Below are 16,446 nucleotides of genomic sequence, written 5' to 3'. Positions count from 1 at the left end.
CGTATATAAAGAATATAGTTTGGTATATATTATTGTTTTTCCATGCATATTTGTTATCATTTGGCCCTTTTAGTTCAACCATCCCAGAAGAAAGCTCACCTATAGTCCTCTCAGAGCATTACTACCAAGTCATGTGGCTAATTAAGCCTATTCAAATACTGAAGAATAAATACTAGAGGGTGTGAGGCTGTCAGCTGCATGTAAGAAGGTTGTAGTGGTCACAGTTGTATTTCCCATTTTTTAAGCTAAGTATAAAGTAATGGGGGTGGCTGAAGACTTTAACACTAGTGTACACACTTGCTTAGTTGAGTATTTCTAAATGATCTGTAACAATGTGTGAAAGGGAGAGAATAAAGGAACTGAAACAGGGAGAATGTAAAATGTAAAGTCTTGTAAAAGTGGTATGTGTGATCATAACAAGATTCATTTTTAGGTGTGTCATTCACAGTAAATGAATGAGGAAGCTTATGCATTTGTCAACAAGAAGTCCCAGTTATGGTCATCTCAGCACAAGGCTTGCAGGCAGCCTTGGCTTTCCGTCTTCCTATCTAGAGGTTGTGATTTATGCCAAAAACAAAAAAGCAATCCCCTTTCTTGGCAGGCACTGTGTCTGACAACGTGGGAGCTTGTCGCAGAGTCATTGGCATTCCTGTAAGGATTTAATAGCTTGTAGACCAGGGAGGCAACACTCGAATATCAGCCAGGGAAGCAGCACCACTGAACAGGATCACAGGAGTACTGTGGTGAGTTCATCATTCATCTTATATACATCACCAGTCTTAGATGAAGGTGTTAAGTATTAAGACATGGCTCTAGTTTTTAACACTCAGTTCTGGGCCATATTAAATCTTAAAGATAACAGTAAGTCCATGTGATAAACTGTGCAAAGTGTTTGCCTATAAACACAACTGAGCTGAATTAATAAAAGTTCTTTGTTGTGCACATGAAAGTGGTTTAATTTTCCATCATTCACATTATTTAAGTACAGTGAAGTTGTTGTCTAATTACTCAGCTCCTATGTTTCATTAAATATGCATTTCAAAAGGTTTTTCAAAAATTTTGAAAATGCAACAATAATGCACGTCAGGATACAAAAGTAACTGCTTACATGAGTTCAAATAAAATTAACTTTATGTGATTTCCAGATCTTGTATATAATTGTAGCCAGTTGGCAAAAAATCCTTACTACTCATAACTTTCCCCTATGTTCTTGCACATAGAAAACTTTGAAAATTTCACAGCTATACCTAAAACCAAGAATCATCCTTTTGAGAGCATGTTATTTTTTTAAAACTCCTAGCTTTAATTTTTCTTCATGAATAGTTACTCTAATCTGCTCTATTAATTTTTCATCCATCAGCTTATCAATTTATGGCCCCTCAAAGTTTTAAATGAAGATTTAAATAGATAAATGAGCTGCATAAAAATACAAAATAGCTTATGGTGAAATTCTGGAAAAATTCAATTTAAGCAAACCTGGCACTCTAAGCTACTGGCATCAGCGTCATCTCCGTAGATAGCCACATGCTTTCTGAACATGCCCCTCACAGTCTCCCCCTTTTAATCATCTTTATGATGCTCTCAGTCTCTGAGTATACTATCCCGTACTGTATTTCATCTCCAGTCAGAGAAGCAGCTGGTGGCATTAACATCGACAAGTTAACATCAGCAAAGGCGATATATATCCTATAAAAACAACTCACACAGCAAGGAGTCCTAAACTTGTTGTGTAAGGAGTGTGTTGGAAGCCAAGTACACAAAAAAATAATTTCTAGAGCAAAAAAATAAAAAAAATCTAAATCTCAAAGGCTTTTCTGACCATAAAATAACTTTGCAGAACAACCATAATGGGGTCTCAAGTTATGGGCTTAATCTCATCCCATTTATCCTAAGAATACAAGAATACAACAATGTGCTTAGCAATAACCATTTTCTGTTATATTTACTGAATACTTTAAAATATTTAAAGTCTTTTCACCATTTAGTTGCTGCTATAATCATAAGTAAATGCACCAAAAATTAAAAAAGACTGACTATGAAGGTTATCTGTTTTGTGACCATAGATAGAAAATGTGGTAATCTATAGTGATTTAATTTGCTAGACTGAAAAAGTTTCACCTCAGTTTGACATTATCCTGTCAAAAGTGATTTACAAGCATATTAAGATGTGCAAGATGGGATGTTCACAGTTTTATGTGGCATGTGACCTATCATATGACAGTCCAGTTTTCTCATCTTCCAACAGCCATGAAGCGCTGAAACCCTAGAATATCACGTGTCTATACCGGGATGTGCTAGGTTTGTGCAAATACTATACATGAGAATTAAAGATGTCACACATATCTGAAATATAAAGTCAGTGTATCTAATTAATCAGCAACAATGTAGAGCTATACAGACTGAAAAATTATGATGATTAGTCAAGTTACTCAGGCATTCAGAAACAGTTTATTTTCTTGTTCACACCTATGTGAAAGAGCTTTACACAGTTTGGTGGATTTTGCCATAACAGCTGTAGACATCTTACACCCTTCCCTGCTGTTAGATCAATGATTCAGAACATTAGCTCTGTACTGTGTACTGCATTGTGCACTGACACATCAAACAGGTTATTTCATTTGGACATAAAGTTCAACGCAGCCCACAGTGTCAAACAGCTGTTAGTTGAACTTTTAACTGGTCCTCGGACACAGGAAATGGGTCGAACTAAAGTGCTCTGGAAACATTGAGTTTGGGGAAACAAATTTTCATCAACTGTGACTCACATCCACTCAAAGCAACTCATTTCATAACACTAGCAACAGGAATTTACAATTTCTGTAAAAATTCCCTCTCCACAGATTAAAAAAAAATTCTAACCAAACTAAAAACTACAGTATATGTAGGTGTGATGATGAAACTACTAAAGTGTAAGAGGGAACATTTAACATTTGGGAACATTAGCATTTCTCTGTCAAATGACATTTTTTACAGTATATAAAATTAGAGATACAAGCAATATTTTCATGTTTAAACCTATAGTCATGTACAGTTTTTCTTTTTTCTCTTATTTTTTTTTTCGTCAGACTTTGTTTTGACTGACAGCTTTGACAGTCTCAGCATACTATACTAAACAGTATATAATCCCAGATCTCTTCCTGTCATTATAAAATATATCAAGCTGATGTTTCTCAACATAAACAACAAAAAACAAACAAAAAAACAAAACAACAAAAAACAAGAAAAAACCCATAAAAGTAATAAATAAATACATTAGCTTATCACTTATTTCAACCAGAGTGATGGTTATAAAATGATTTATTGACAGAATTTGTTAGTTTTCATATCATTTCATACAATCTTATCTTTCTTAAAACCAGCACTGATAAAAATATCTAATTCCTGCAATTATGCATTAATGTTCTAACAAAATATTAACATTTCTGCAAATCCCCTTAAGCCCCAGCAACACTGAATCCATTAAAATTAATGTTCAGTCTATTTTAGTCAAGTGACATTTGTCATTCTAAGTATAGCAATCATGTGGGTAATGAAAGCCATGTAGAGATACTTTGCTGTGAATGGATCTTTAAGATCATAAAAATGTGAATTTGATAAGCATGTAATCATTTAAACAACACGTCAGCTTGCTATATTTTAACGTCAGAAGAAGAAAACTCCAAATTAATAATAGTTTACACAATAATGTCATAAAGTGAGTAAGAAATCTTGGCTTTTCCTCAGCTATACTTAAAAAGTTGCTTTCCTTACTTTAATTACTCTTGGCATAGGGCAAGAGTTAGACGACATGCAGAAACAGATGTCCGTGTTCTGTGTCTTTTGCCGTGTATTAACAGTCTGAATTTGTCTCCAGTCACAGTATTTCTCATAACAGGTTCTACATTTTTAATCCTTCTTTGTTTTGAATTTGTCCTCAATTAATCAGTCCCCCAGAAAAAACACAAAAACAAAAAACTCACAATTTGTACATTTTGTAGTTTCTAAAGAAGAACATTTTCAAACATGGCCAAACTTTCCTGCACATAATGATTTAATGAAAGGTGGGTCACATCTCGCAACGCCTCTCTTAAGCTGTTCGGTGCCAGATAACTTTTGAGTCTCAATTTCAACTGAACCTTTAAACAATTTCTTTTAATAATACTTAATAATACTCAATAATACAGTAATACAAAACTAAAAAATGCTCCTGCTATTTTAATAAATTAGTACACTGAAAATATTGTTTTATGTTTCCTAAATAAATTAACTTTTTTCCCCAATTCTTGCTGAATCCATTCAGGAATCAAAAGACCCAAGATGATTAGAAAATCAAAAGTGACAGATGGGACAGCCGCTGGCCAAGGTGAGCACTACATATAACTGTCTATTAGTGGCACTACAGAATAATCGACTAGCAAAACACTGTCTGTACAAATTTCAACAAATGATTTTTGCTTTATTATTCTAATTTCAACATCAATCTGCAACATGCAAGTGGTAACCAAATTAAATAAGTACTATGAATCTAGAGGGGAAATTATTAAATTAGGTATATTTGCATAATTCTGAATTTATCTGCTAGTCATGAATGTACATTGTCTATTAAATTCCTCCTATTACTAAGACTATACCATACATCAGGCAGACAATATCACAGTTTTAAGCAAGCACATGTTCATTGATAAGCAGTAGCAATATAGGAAATGTGTACTGTAACCGTTACAGTGCAGATTATATATTGCTACTACTTTCTAAATAGTTATATAGCATAACTATTCATTAAATATTCTGCAGGTCAATTTATTTATTTATTTATTTTGTTAGCTTGTTTGTTTGTTTTTTGAGTCAGTTAAACTTTTAAGTCGAATCCAATGTTACTACTATGCTGATACATGCAGTACATTCTTCTTAACATATGCCTTATGAGCTCCTGCTGCAGAGAACTACAGTGGTGAAGAAGGTAAAGAAAGCAACAGAAGAAAAAAATGTTAGCCATTTATCTACCTACTGCTCATGAAGGCATCAAGAACTCATATGCAATGAATTTCTTGATATGCATGTAATTTGTGTGAATATGTAGATGCATTACTAAATATCTGTTCTCAGGCTGAATTTTAAATATGGATTCATACAGAAGATGTAAAAGAGGTAAATCTGACTGAAACGCAAAAGCTACTACATTTAGTATATAACTCAGAGTGGTGATAAGCTGAGTAACATTAACATTTTAAAATGTCAAGTAATAGAATGTGTTTTCAGCAATGGTTTAAGGGGGCTTGCTTACAAAACAACAGATTTTGATGGTGAATACAATTACGGCTATGATTTTCATCCTTTTCCTTGCTCCGAGTGTCACATGTATTGCCACTGACATTTCATTTTCCAATGCTTGACAGTTGGGATCAAGAAAAAATCTAAGGTCCCTGGAGTGATGATTACACAGTTTATCGAGACGCTGCCAGAGGGAAAGAGCCATCCAGACTTCACCCGCAAGCCAATTGCTTTGACCATCCAAGAGGGTATGTTTCATAGCATAAAAATAATAATTTTAAACATTAATATTCAGGGGAAAAAACATCCCAAGGAAATATGTGATTCTGCTAAATGGATTAGATCAATTCAATTTGCCCAAAGAAAAAGTCTCTGCCAAGAAGCCTGTATCAGTAGAATTGCATAAACCATGACTAAACATCTGCAGAAGTGACAATGTTACCAAATATATTCTGCATAACACAAATGATCACTTTGCCTCTGTAATCTGTAATGTGAATGCATTAACAGGTACTGTTCACCCATTTCAATTTAATATCCATACTAAATGTCACAGTATATATTTGGATCTCTTCACTGTCTCCAGGGAGTGACCTGTCTTTTTTTTTTTTTTTTTTTTTAAAACAGGGAAATTTGCTTTCTTTAAAGCCATTGTCATTGGAGACCCAACGCCAACTGTAACATGGAGCAGAAATAACGGAGATGTGTCTGATACTTCCCGGTACCAGAGTAAATACGATTCCACTTCCAATGAGCATACATTTGAGGCAAGTGATACAGTAAAACTAAAGCAACATGTTCACATAAAGGAGAAGCAGATAATGTAAACACAAGCTAGAAGACAAAGATATTTGATTACATCAAAGGTAAATAATCTTTGTTACAAAAAGTGCAGTTATACAAATCTCAATAATAACCACATTATCGACTTCCACACCGTGAATTGTGATAAATTAGATCAAAATGAAATTTAACACATTTGGTTGTTAATTATCTAGGTCCATTACACTCAGTATATCTTTTACTGTCCAGATGCCAAATGTTGCCCCAGATCAAGCAGATACCTACAAATGCTTCGCCACAAATGAATATGGACAAGCCATGGTCACAGTTGTTTTAAATGTGATTGAAGGTAAGGACTAATTGCTTTGTATAGATATGGAGATGAAAAGCAATCATAGAGTTATTAAATATGCATGTATTTGAGTCTGCACGCAGATTCGGCCAAATTTGATACTTTGCTACTTCTACACTTAAGGCCATTTCTGTCATTGCATTACCATATGTCCTTTTCCTACATAGTTGATAATGATTCATCTTTTTTTTTTTTTACTTTCTAGTGGGTTTTAAAAAGGACAAAGCCCAAAAGCAAGCAGCTGATGCAATAGAAGGGGATTTTAAGACTGTTCTAAAAAGGAAAAGGTAGGATTGAGGTAGTCTACTGATCACCATGCGTCATCTATAGATTTACAAATTGTTTACTATATCCATTTCCAGCAAGGTTCGTCCCAAATCCGAGCAACCTGAGAAAAAAGAGGGAGAAATAGATCCAAAATTTTGGGAGATTTTACTTAGCGCTGACAAGAAAGATTATGAGGGAATCTGTGCAGAGTTTGGGGTAACTGACTATCGTTGGATGCTCAAGAAATTAAACGAAATGAAGAAAGAAAGGGAGGAAGAACAAGCACAGGTCTGTGATTTGGTTCATAATTTTTTTTATTTCCTTTATGAGGCTTGATGTTGACTATACAAGCTTAAACTTGTTTATAAGTTTATTCTTGAAAAAAATAAATAAAGCTATTTAGTTGCAAAAAAAAATGTCTGTTTGCTTTCCTTTTATTACTTCCTCTGTTTTTGTCCCAGTTCGTCAAAAGCCTCTCTAATCTGAGACCTATTCAGGTCAATGCAGATGGCACTGCATCCTTTGAGATAGACATGGACCTCATTGAACAAAGCAGGTCTATATACCTGTACAAGGTAAGTGATAGAATGAAGTCCTAACTTTACTAAACCATAATAGAAGAAAACAAGGAATAGAGTCACTACCTAGGACCACCCCAAAATATCACAGCTATAATATGACCAGTGCTTGCAAAGATACATCAAGATGATTAGATGATGTGTACCAGACAACCACTTTTGAATTAATTGTTTATGTTTAAACATTAGATATGCAGCTATGGTACTGAGTTTTTACTTTTTTATTTTGATGAAATCCTATTATAATGCTATCAATATTTAAACAAATAAGACCTTTTTTTGTTTTGTTTTGCTATTGTCTTGCAGCTACATCGTGCTATGCAAGTACAAAAATATATGAAAATAACAATCTATGTATATACACACTCCACAGGATGGTGAAATGATCCCTTACACAAAAGAACTGGGCGATAAGCTCAAGCACAGCCTTAAGCAAATTGGAAAAAGGTACATTTTCAGCATGAGAGACCTAATGCCAGAGGATGCCGGGCTGTACCAGTTGGATGTCGAGGATGTCAATATGTTTTCCACTGATTTTAAAAGTAAGCATTTTTACAATTGCACATGACACAACAAAATGAACGATGTTGAAATAAATTCATGTATAATGTAGAATAATAAACAAATGTCTTATTTTTCAGTCCCCATGGTGGATTTCTTGGTGAAGATTCAGGAAGTAAAGGCAAAAGAGAGAGAAGATGCCATGTTTGAGTGTGTCTTGTCAAACCCCTTTTCTAAGATTTTGTGGTTTGGCAAAAATATGCCACTGGAACAAGGAGATAAATATGACATTGAGGTTTCAGAAGACAAGCTCATTCACAGGCTGGTGGTTAAAGACTGCATGGTGGCAGATAAAGGAATTTATTGTGCCTGTGCAGGGATAAAATCTTGCAGTGCTTGGCTTGTCATTGAAGGTATATTATCTCCCACCAAAAGGCTATCTAATAATATATGATATAATTAACTGACAATATTTTTTGAAAGATTAGATTAATTTAATCTATTATTGAGTTCATGACATAAAATACATTTTTTAAGTGCACACTGTCACAAATCTAATTGTCTTTCCCAATTCAGCTGATAAAGATGCACAAAAGGGTAAAAAGACAGCAAGGAAAACAACAAGGGCAGGGGGATCTGGGCAGGATTTACAGGAAATTGCCAAAGAGCAACAAGCAAAACTAGAAAAGGAGAAAGAGGAAAGAAAAGAGCAAATGAAAGCTTCTGAAGAGGCTGCACCCACTAACACTCCAGTTGTGGCTGGATCTGCAGCTTCCAAACCAAGTAAGAATGCCCAGAAGTGGTTTTAAATGAACATTAACCACATTAACCAAGAGAGAGAAAATGTCATTTTAGATAAGTGTGATGTACCTTTTCATATGAATATTATGTTGTTTATGTGGTAAGTCAACTTTTGTTATTGTATGGGTAATTATAATGTGTTAATCTATTAACCTCTGACTTGTTTTTTTTATGGTTGATGAGGAGTGGTAAATGAACCAACAATGACAGGTTCACATCCACCAGTTGTGGAGGCAACAACCACTGGTAAGATCCTAAAATTACTTTGAGAACTAAAGTCCTTCTTACATCTAACTATTTAAAAGTATTATTTATGTAAACATTTGCCAAAATATAAATATAAACTGCTAGTGAGGTCACAGTAATATTTTGGCTGAACTTCATAATGTAATCAGTTCATTATGTAACTACCTCTTCAAGGATAGATTTTAGCTGACTTTACCTTTTTTTGATGTTGTAAAATCATTATTCTTATAATGACAAAATAAAAGTACTGAAACTGAGTTGCAAGTCATTGAATTCATCCATAAACAAAGAATAATAATAATAGCATTGTCATACTGTCTGTGATCGCACATAGGTTCTTCAGATGAAACATCAAAACGAGAAGCTGCCACAGACTTCAGGAGCGGTAAGATTAAAAAAAAAAAAAGAAAACAGTCAGGATAATAAGCAGAAGAAAAAACAAGTTTAAATCACGTATTGTTGTTATTGCCATCAGGCCACTCACCTGAGGAAACCAGTGGTGGTGAAATGCTAAATCAACCACTTGCATATGCAGGTGTGCCAGATATTTAAAACTGAAAAAGCACTACAGTACTAACAATATAGAAAGACTAATAAAATATCTATATAGTAGCTTACACAACTTTAACAGAAGTGTAAAAAATAACACATTAACATCAATGTACGATTTATTCGAACCCCTGCTTACTTTTTTAATGCAGATAGATTTTAATTAGATAGAATATCAACCAAAAATCCAGAGAGGGAAAAAAAACACACAAAAAAACAAAAAAACAAAACGCATGACATAAAAGTTCTAAACGGATTTTCATGTCATTGAGCGAAATAATATTTGGTCCCTTACAACTCAATCAGTGAATCAATAAAACCTGCTAAAGGCTAGAATGTGCCATGAGACCATCAACAAGAAGCTTGGTAAGAATGTGACAACTGTTGGTGCAATTATTAGGAAATGGAAGAAAAATGACCTACAATCGCCCTTGGTCTGGAACTCATTGAGTGAAATAAGTATTTGATACCCAAGAAAAAAAAAAACTTAGTACTTGGTGGAGGAACCCTTGTTGACAAGTACACTGGTCATATATTTCTATATATATATATATATATATTCATATATATATTTATATTTCATATATAGCTTGTGTTGCACTTTTTCAAGTTTTTCAGTACCGCTTGCTGATTATTTAGCATTAGTGTTTGCAGACAGTTCCTATAAAAAATAGGCAACAGTAGGAATCTGTTATCAAGTATTTCCAAAAAGGTGTCTGGTACAGCAGCCCTTTTGTGAATGATTTCATCTAGCAGCAACTATTCACAAGCTGGTCAGGGAATACACATTTTCCCTAACAACTGGTGGTTACCAGGGGTTCACTGATGATTTTCAGTCTGTGTTATACAGACTTATACAGACTCAGGCCTAAAGTGGATTTTAAGTTGGGAGTCTATAGGGACTTTCTTGTCTTTGGAGCCAGTAACTGCAGCCATCCCCAGATGTGGCCACTTGTTTGTTTCACAAACTTGTCAAACTATTGAAGAATTCCAGAAAAACCTTCCAAAACATCTAGAAAGTTCTCGCCTTCATTTAAACAGCTATTTACTGAAATTAATTAAAAAATAAAACGTTTAAATACTGTATGTTTTCTGTTTTTATTCAATATGCATGCAGTTTTAAAGACAAAGCTTCGTCACAAAGAATGCCAAGAGGATTCTAACTGCATTTATGTTTCCTAGAGCCTGGAATTACCTCTGGACTTTCTAATATTTATGCCCTTCGAGGAAAATCAGCTGAATTGCAAGTGAAGATGAACATTGACAGTGATGGCACCTGGTTCAAAGATGGAAAGCAGGTAAAGCCAATGAATAAGTATTATTAAATCTATATTTTTCAATTTTAGATAGCATTTGGAATAAGTCAGTACTATGAAAAACAAGAAAACTCTACCTACAGTATGTTTCTATCATTAACTAATTTTATATAACAAATTGTGTTAACAAAATTGCCATATCAGGTACTTTCCCTTTGCTTTTTTTTTTTTTTGCTTTTTTAATTTCCTTTTTAGTTAAACTCAGGTGCTGGGATCACCATAACCAAAGATGGAAATTCTCATGAGCTAAGAATTCAAAGCTGCAGTGATGACAGCTCTGGAGTTTATCAGTTTACATCAGGGGAACACAGCACACAAGGGAAGGTTACAGTTGGAGGTATAATATACTTTCTCTCGCTGTTACACTTCTATTAAATGGCAAAACAGTTACAGAGCTTTAAAATGGACTTGTGCTTTGTGTTTCATAGATGTACCTGAATTTGATCCAGATGACCTTCACAAGTTCTCTAAACCTGTGATAGTAAGAGCGGGACAAAATGCTGCTTTCAAGATGCCCTTTGCTCCTCAGGAGTCTTTGGAGGTCAACTGGTTCAAGGATGGCACTGAGCTGAAAGATGGAGGAGGAGTTAAGATTGTGAGGGAGCGCAATCACAGCCGCCTGTTGTTCAGAGACTGCCTGCGGATAGACACAGGGGAAATAAAGATCCAGCTGAAAAACCCATTTGGAGCCATAGAGGCCACATCTGAGCTTATTGTGCTTGGTATGGAAACAAAGATAAATATATGAGAAAATGAGACTTTCTAAAGGGTAAATCAATAAACTTTCTAATATTTGTTAACTCCCATACTTATGTTTAAAATTTAACATGATATCTAGATCGACCCGGTCCACCAGAGGGTCCAGTGAAGACGGTTGAAACTACCTCATCAATAATTGAGATTAAATGGAACCCTCCCAAAGACGATGGCGGATCTGCTGTAACCAACTACATTATAGAACGGCAGCAGACAGGACAGAGTCTGTGGACAAAACTTGGAGACGTCTCAGCGGACAAGACCTCCTTCAGAGACAGGAATGTGACACATGGAAAGAAATACAACTATCGCATCTATGCAGAAAACCCTGAGGGTATTAGTGATGCCCTGGAGACAGCTGAAAGGATAATGGCTGGCATAATGAGTGAGTGTAGAAAAATGAAGTCGTGTTTAGTGTTTCTCAGCAAATCCACATGAAAATGCCTTCACATAAGCTTTTGTGATTGCTTTAAATACTTTATCACTGGAACAGCTACTATAGAAATCTAACATTTTATCATGGCTGGAATTGATGCTCTATCTTTAAGAGAAACTGCTTGCATATGTCTTTGATTAATTTAAGTATGTCCTAAATATTAATGATGAGAGTATTTAATTAATTAGACTTTTTACTATTTTTTAGTACTCGCCGGTCCTCCTGGTGCTCCTAAAGTGGTAAGTGCCTCAAAAACCTGTATCAACTTGACCTGGACCCCTCCAGAGGATGACAAAGGAGTGCCGATCATTGGGTACCAAGTAGAGAAACGAAAGAAGGACACAAATCAGTGGATTCCCCTAAATGCAGTTAATGAACCTATTGAAGGTTTGTAAAACAAAAAAAAATTCTACTCCTAAAGAACAATTAGCACCTTTCTTAAAAACAAAAAATTGACTCTTTTATCTTGACATTAATCATATTTTTCCAGACATAAAGTACGCAGTCAAAGATATCTCTGAGGGTTCAGAGTACGAGTTCAGGGTTACAGCAATCAATGAGTCAGGATCTGGAGATCCAAGCCCTCCATCTGCGATGGTGTGTGCAAAGAATCCCAACAGTAAGTCTTGACATGCTTCAGTGTGAATATAAATGATTACCTTAGTTATCCAGAGCAGTGATTTTTTTCCTGCATGAATTTGAATGTTTTATGTGTTTTCTATCCAGTGAGACCTTGTTTTAAGGATCCAGAGGACTTCATTGTTGTCAGAGCAGGAAATTCTGCTCGTGTCAAAATTTGCTTTGAGGTATGAATGAACCTAAAATCAGGTTTCCAAGTATTTTTTCATCCCTTAATAACTCTTAAATCTGTCCTGCCAGTATTTTCTGCATTTACTTCCCTTGTCATATTTTTTGAGTTGTAAGTTCAGCACAGCATGACAAGGGAGGATTTGCCTCACATTTAAGGTAATTTATCCGATATCGATATCTTCAGGCTGAACCTCCACCTCAGATCACTTGGCTGAAGGATGACGAGCAAATATCTGCGTGGATTAATATCATAAATACAGAGGGAACATCTCAGCTTGTTATTCCCAATTCAAAGCGCTCGGATTCAGCCATCTACACTATTAAAGCCAAAAACTCTGTGGGTGAGGCTTCATTTGACATTGACCTTAGAGTCACAGGTAAGGACATAGATATCAGCCTATGATTAATGTAAAACAGGTTGTGTCACTACTAGTTTCTGTACTTTGTGAAATATATAATAGACTATATTGTTATTCAATTTGCCGAACTGAACCAGAGCATTAGCAAAATAATTATCCCACTTTCTGTAACTTATTCTGTTTTTTGCTAGATGAACCCAAGGTTCCAGGGCCTGTGGAACTAGAGCAAACAGTACATGGAAAGCTAGTGATATCATGGGCTCCCTCACCAGACCAGGAGCTTGATGACCGCCTGTACTACATGGTTTCTCAACATGACTCCCTCAACAGAGTTTGGAAAACTATAGCAGACCGTCTATTCACTAACACATACACAGCTAGCAACATCCTTCCTGGGATAGAGTACCATTTTCGAATCTATGCCAAGAATGATATGGGACTGTCAGATCCATCTCCGTCACCTACATGGGGCATCAACATCAATAAAGGTGGGTTAGTTATTTTGATTATGCCATAACGGTGAACTAAACTATAGGGTGCATTAGTTTGATAATTTAGGTGCTTTCCAGTGACCATAACAGCTAATTTGTCAGAAACAAACATTTTCATGAAATACATTTTGCGTCATTTAAAATATATTGTCATCACTGTAGGCACACCCTACATTAATAATAATAGTGTAAGAGGTACCATAATTTGAACAATCAAGAACAATCAAACTATTAGAATGATTCTGAGGTTCTCCTCGTGTATTTAAAACCTGCCTGGCTAACCCAGGCCAACATATTATAAAAGACTGCAAGTTAAAAGTGGACAATACACTGTATTAAGAACTAAAAGTACAGTATATACATTTTTTAAAACAGAAATCATCTCATCATTCTCTTTATTGCTATGTCTTGGTTAATGATTGCATTATTCTGATTTGTTTGAGTGATGTGTTTTGTCAGTTTTCTTAAAAGAATGGGATACATTTTATTAAATATGCCAATGTATACTTATGCTTCCTGAGCCTAATAGATAAAGGAGTTTAATTTAATGAAATACATTTTTCTAAGCTAAAACGAAAGTCCTGGATCTTTAAAAAGAAAACAAAATTAAACGTAAGCAAAATATATGTTCACCTGGTGGGACAAGAGAGAACAATAGCTACCATGCACTTTAAAACAATTAGCCAACAATTGTGCTCCTGCTCAGAAACTACCTTACCTCATTCCCTGCCAACCTTAAAAACACACATCAGGCAGACTGGGCAGAGTCATCACACTTATGAAGTTGTCCTTTCTCAAATTTAGCACACAATATAAAGGGTTTGTTTAGTTGTTTAGCTGCATCATGTGTGGGACGCCATACTATGACAACTTCTTCAGATGATTATTATTCTTACATTCGCTCACTCTGACATTTCCTAGACAAACAGGCACAGACTGCATTAGCGAGCTGGCAGGATATGTATTCTCACATTGAGCTCTACCACATATCAAGAAAAGTTCAGGGTTGCACTGGATATGTAAAATTGTTATAATGCTGCTATTTGAAATATGATTAGTACGAAGGAATTTTGCAAATATTCTTGGACCTTTATTGACATTATTATAATCTGACTTTAAATACTAACTTTGAACACTCCTTCTCTTTAAGTTCCAGTAACTTCAAATGGAATTATTTCCACAGAGGTCTCCTTCGAGAGACCTCCATCTATCTTGGTCCCTTTGAAAGTCCACACACCACCTAAAGGTTACCAACTCTTTATGACATGTGCCGTTAGAGGATATCCCACCCCAACTGTATCCTGGTACCTGAACGACATCTGCATCAACTCAGACAATAATTACTACATCACCAACTCGTTTGGTGTCTGCTCCCTGTATATTCTCCGAGTTCGGCCGAAGGACAGTGGGGAATATAAGGTAGTCGCAGTTAACTCTTTTGGCAAGGCAGAGTGTTCCGCTAAAATTTTTGTCAGAGGTAAGCTTTATTTAAGAGTATTATTATATTTTTATAGTTTGTGATGAAGGGTTTATTCTTATAATTGTTTTGCTTTTTTTTCTGAACAGATTAATTGGCAACAAACCTTTGTGGAGCTTTTCTTCTTACTGAGATCCTGTGGAAAATACAGAAATAAAATGAACGGATTTTTTGGTTTGCTATATAACAGAAATAATATACTTTCAATACAAAGTGTGGGAAGAAAAAAAAAAGAGCTTTTAGTGCAAACTCATTTGATGTGTCTGAAGCGCAATATCTACAATTGTTACCCTGTCACTGGTAATAATAACTATTAAAATGAGTGAAGTGGCAATCTTCAGTATAAAAACATCTGTCAAATTGTAACCGCAATAAATCAACAAACTGATGTGTACTCAGCGTTTTGCCTTCTCACTTATTCTTGTTTTATTGAAAACTTTTTCTATTTTTCACTGATACAAAGCATTGCATGGGTTTCAAGCACCACATGGCTCCAATTTATGAGCCCATCACAACATGCACGTCACAGTTCTACATTAAGCACTTATGATCCAAGTGTACATTTTATTTCATTCCCACATATATCCATTTCCTTTACATACTTATTCATGTAGATCTAAATAAAAAGACATCGATTTGCATTTTATCTAGTGTTGTAAAGCTACTATGAAAGAAGTCCATGTTGACAATCAGAATAGTTACTGTACTAGATCTAACCTGTTCATTTAGCAGTGTATAGTTACTGAATAGAGTAAAATAATGCAGCAATGATCTTGTATTAACACAGCTTCATGTGTCAGAATCAGAATACTTTATTAATCCCTAAGGAAATTGTGTAAATGTCTACTAGATTTTGTAAAAGTCCTTACCGCATTTCCTTCCATTGTCAGCTCAGTGGTGATATTCCTGTGCATCTCCACTCATGTCATCAGAGTTTTCTTGCAGTTGAGTCATTTACTTTAAAAAGGTCAGAGTAACTATTCTAACTGCGCTGATATGCCATGCTTGTTTAACCTCTGACTGCTAACCACTGCTCAGTACACAGAGTCCAACATACCACCAACACCACGAGCAACCACCTTTTTATAATGCCAAAGCAGATACAGTGTGACCTCCCAAATACCAAAGGCATGCTGTGAGAATTTCTGCTGATACATTAAGCGGCCTATTGGAACAGTCAATCCGTTCATTTCAATTAGAGATTATTTTACCAAATAAAATGTCTCATGTTAAGGTTTATTGACCAATAAAGTCCATAGTACAGTGATCATATTACTATAGACCTTGTGAAGCTGCCAGTCAAAACCTTTAAGTTAGATGGTTTGCCTATAAAATGAAATTATAGGCATTATAAGTCTGAACCTTGAACCATGGAGTATGGTAACAACCATCCCTAATGTAATTGTAATTAATGAGAATATGCTGAAATCCATCTTAGTTTGATTTGAATCTGGTGCAATATAAATCTTCATAT

At 35.1% G+C, this 16,446-nt stretch overlaps 1 protein-coding gene across 1 annotated transcript; it reads left to right on the top strand.

Annotated features, from left to right (window-relative positions):
- Positions 1-676: 676 nt before the first annotated feature.
- On the top strand, positions 677-15,235 carry igfn1.4 (immunoglobulin like and fibronectin type III domain containing 1, tandem duplicate 4). The gene is made up of 24 exons (XM_063472860.1): positions 677-743; positions 4,280-4,342; positions 5,376-5,498; positions 5,878-6,017; positions 6,283-6,382; positions 6,591-6,672; positions 6,748-6,940; positions 7,114-7,227; positions 7,604-7,772; positions 7,872-8,144; positions 8,308-8,514; positions 8,716-8,778; positions 9,113-9,163; positions 10,510-10,625; positions 10,839-10,980; positions 11,072-11,365; positions 11,482-11,784; positions 12,043-12,222; positions 12,326-12,454; positions 12,562-12,641; positions 12,830-13,022; positions 13,196-13,492; positions 14,646-14,972; positions 15,062-15,235. The coding sequence occupies exons 2-24, from the start codon at positions 4,297-4,299 to the stop codon at positions 15,064-15,066; spliced, it is 3,627 nt and encodes a 1,208-aa protein (XP_063328930.1). The 5' UTR covers positions 677-743; positions 4,280-4,296; the 3' UTR covers positions 15,067-15,235.
- The last annotated feature ends 1,211 nt before the right edge of the window (positions 15,236-16,446 follow it).

Source organism: Pelmatolapia mariae, linkage group LG5, assembly GCF_036321145.2.
Source record: "Pelmatolapia mariae isolate MD_Pm_ZW linkage group LG5, Pm_UMD_F_2, whole genome shotgun sequence".
Taxonomy (NCBI): Eukaryota; Metazoa; Chordata; class Actinopteri; order Cichliformes; family Cichlidae; genus Pelmatolapia; species Pelmatolapia mariae.
The sequence above is the reverse complement of the archived record's forward strand: the minus strand, read 5'-3'. Positions and strand labels throughout refer to the sequence as shown.

Bases quoted from the DNA above. Each gene is read 5' to 3' on its own strand.
- igfn1.4 (XM_063472860.1), top strand. From the start codon at position 4,297: ATGATTAGAAAATCAAAAGTGACAGATGGGACAGCCGCTGGCCAAG. The intron at 6,018-6,282 runs GCAAGTGATACA...TTTACTGTCCAG, and splicing joins CCAATGAGCATACATTTGAG to ATGCCAAATGTTGCCCCAGA. The intron at 6,383-6,590 runs GTAAGGACTAAT...TTTACTTTCTAG, and splicing joins TGTTTTAAATGTGATTGAAG to TGGGTTTTAAAAAGGACAAA.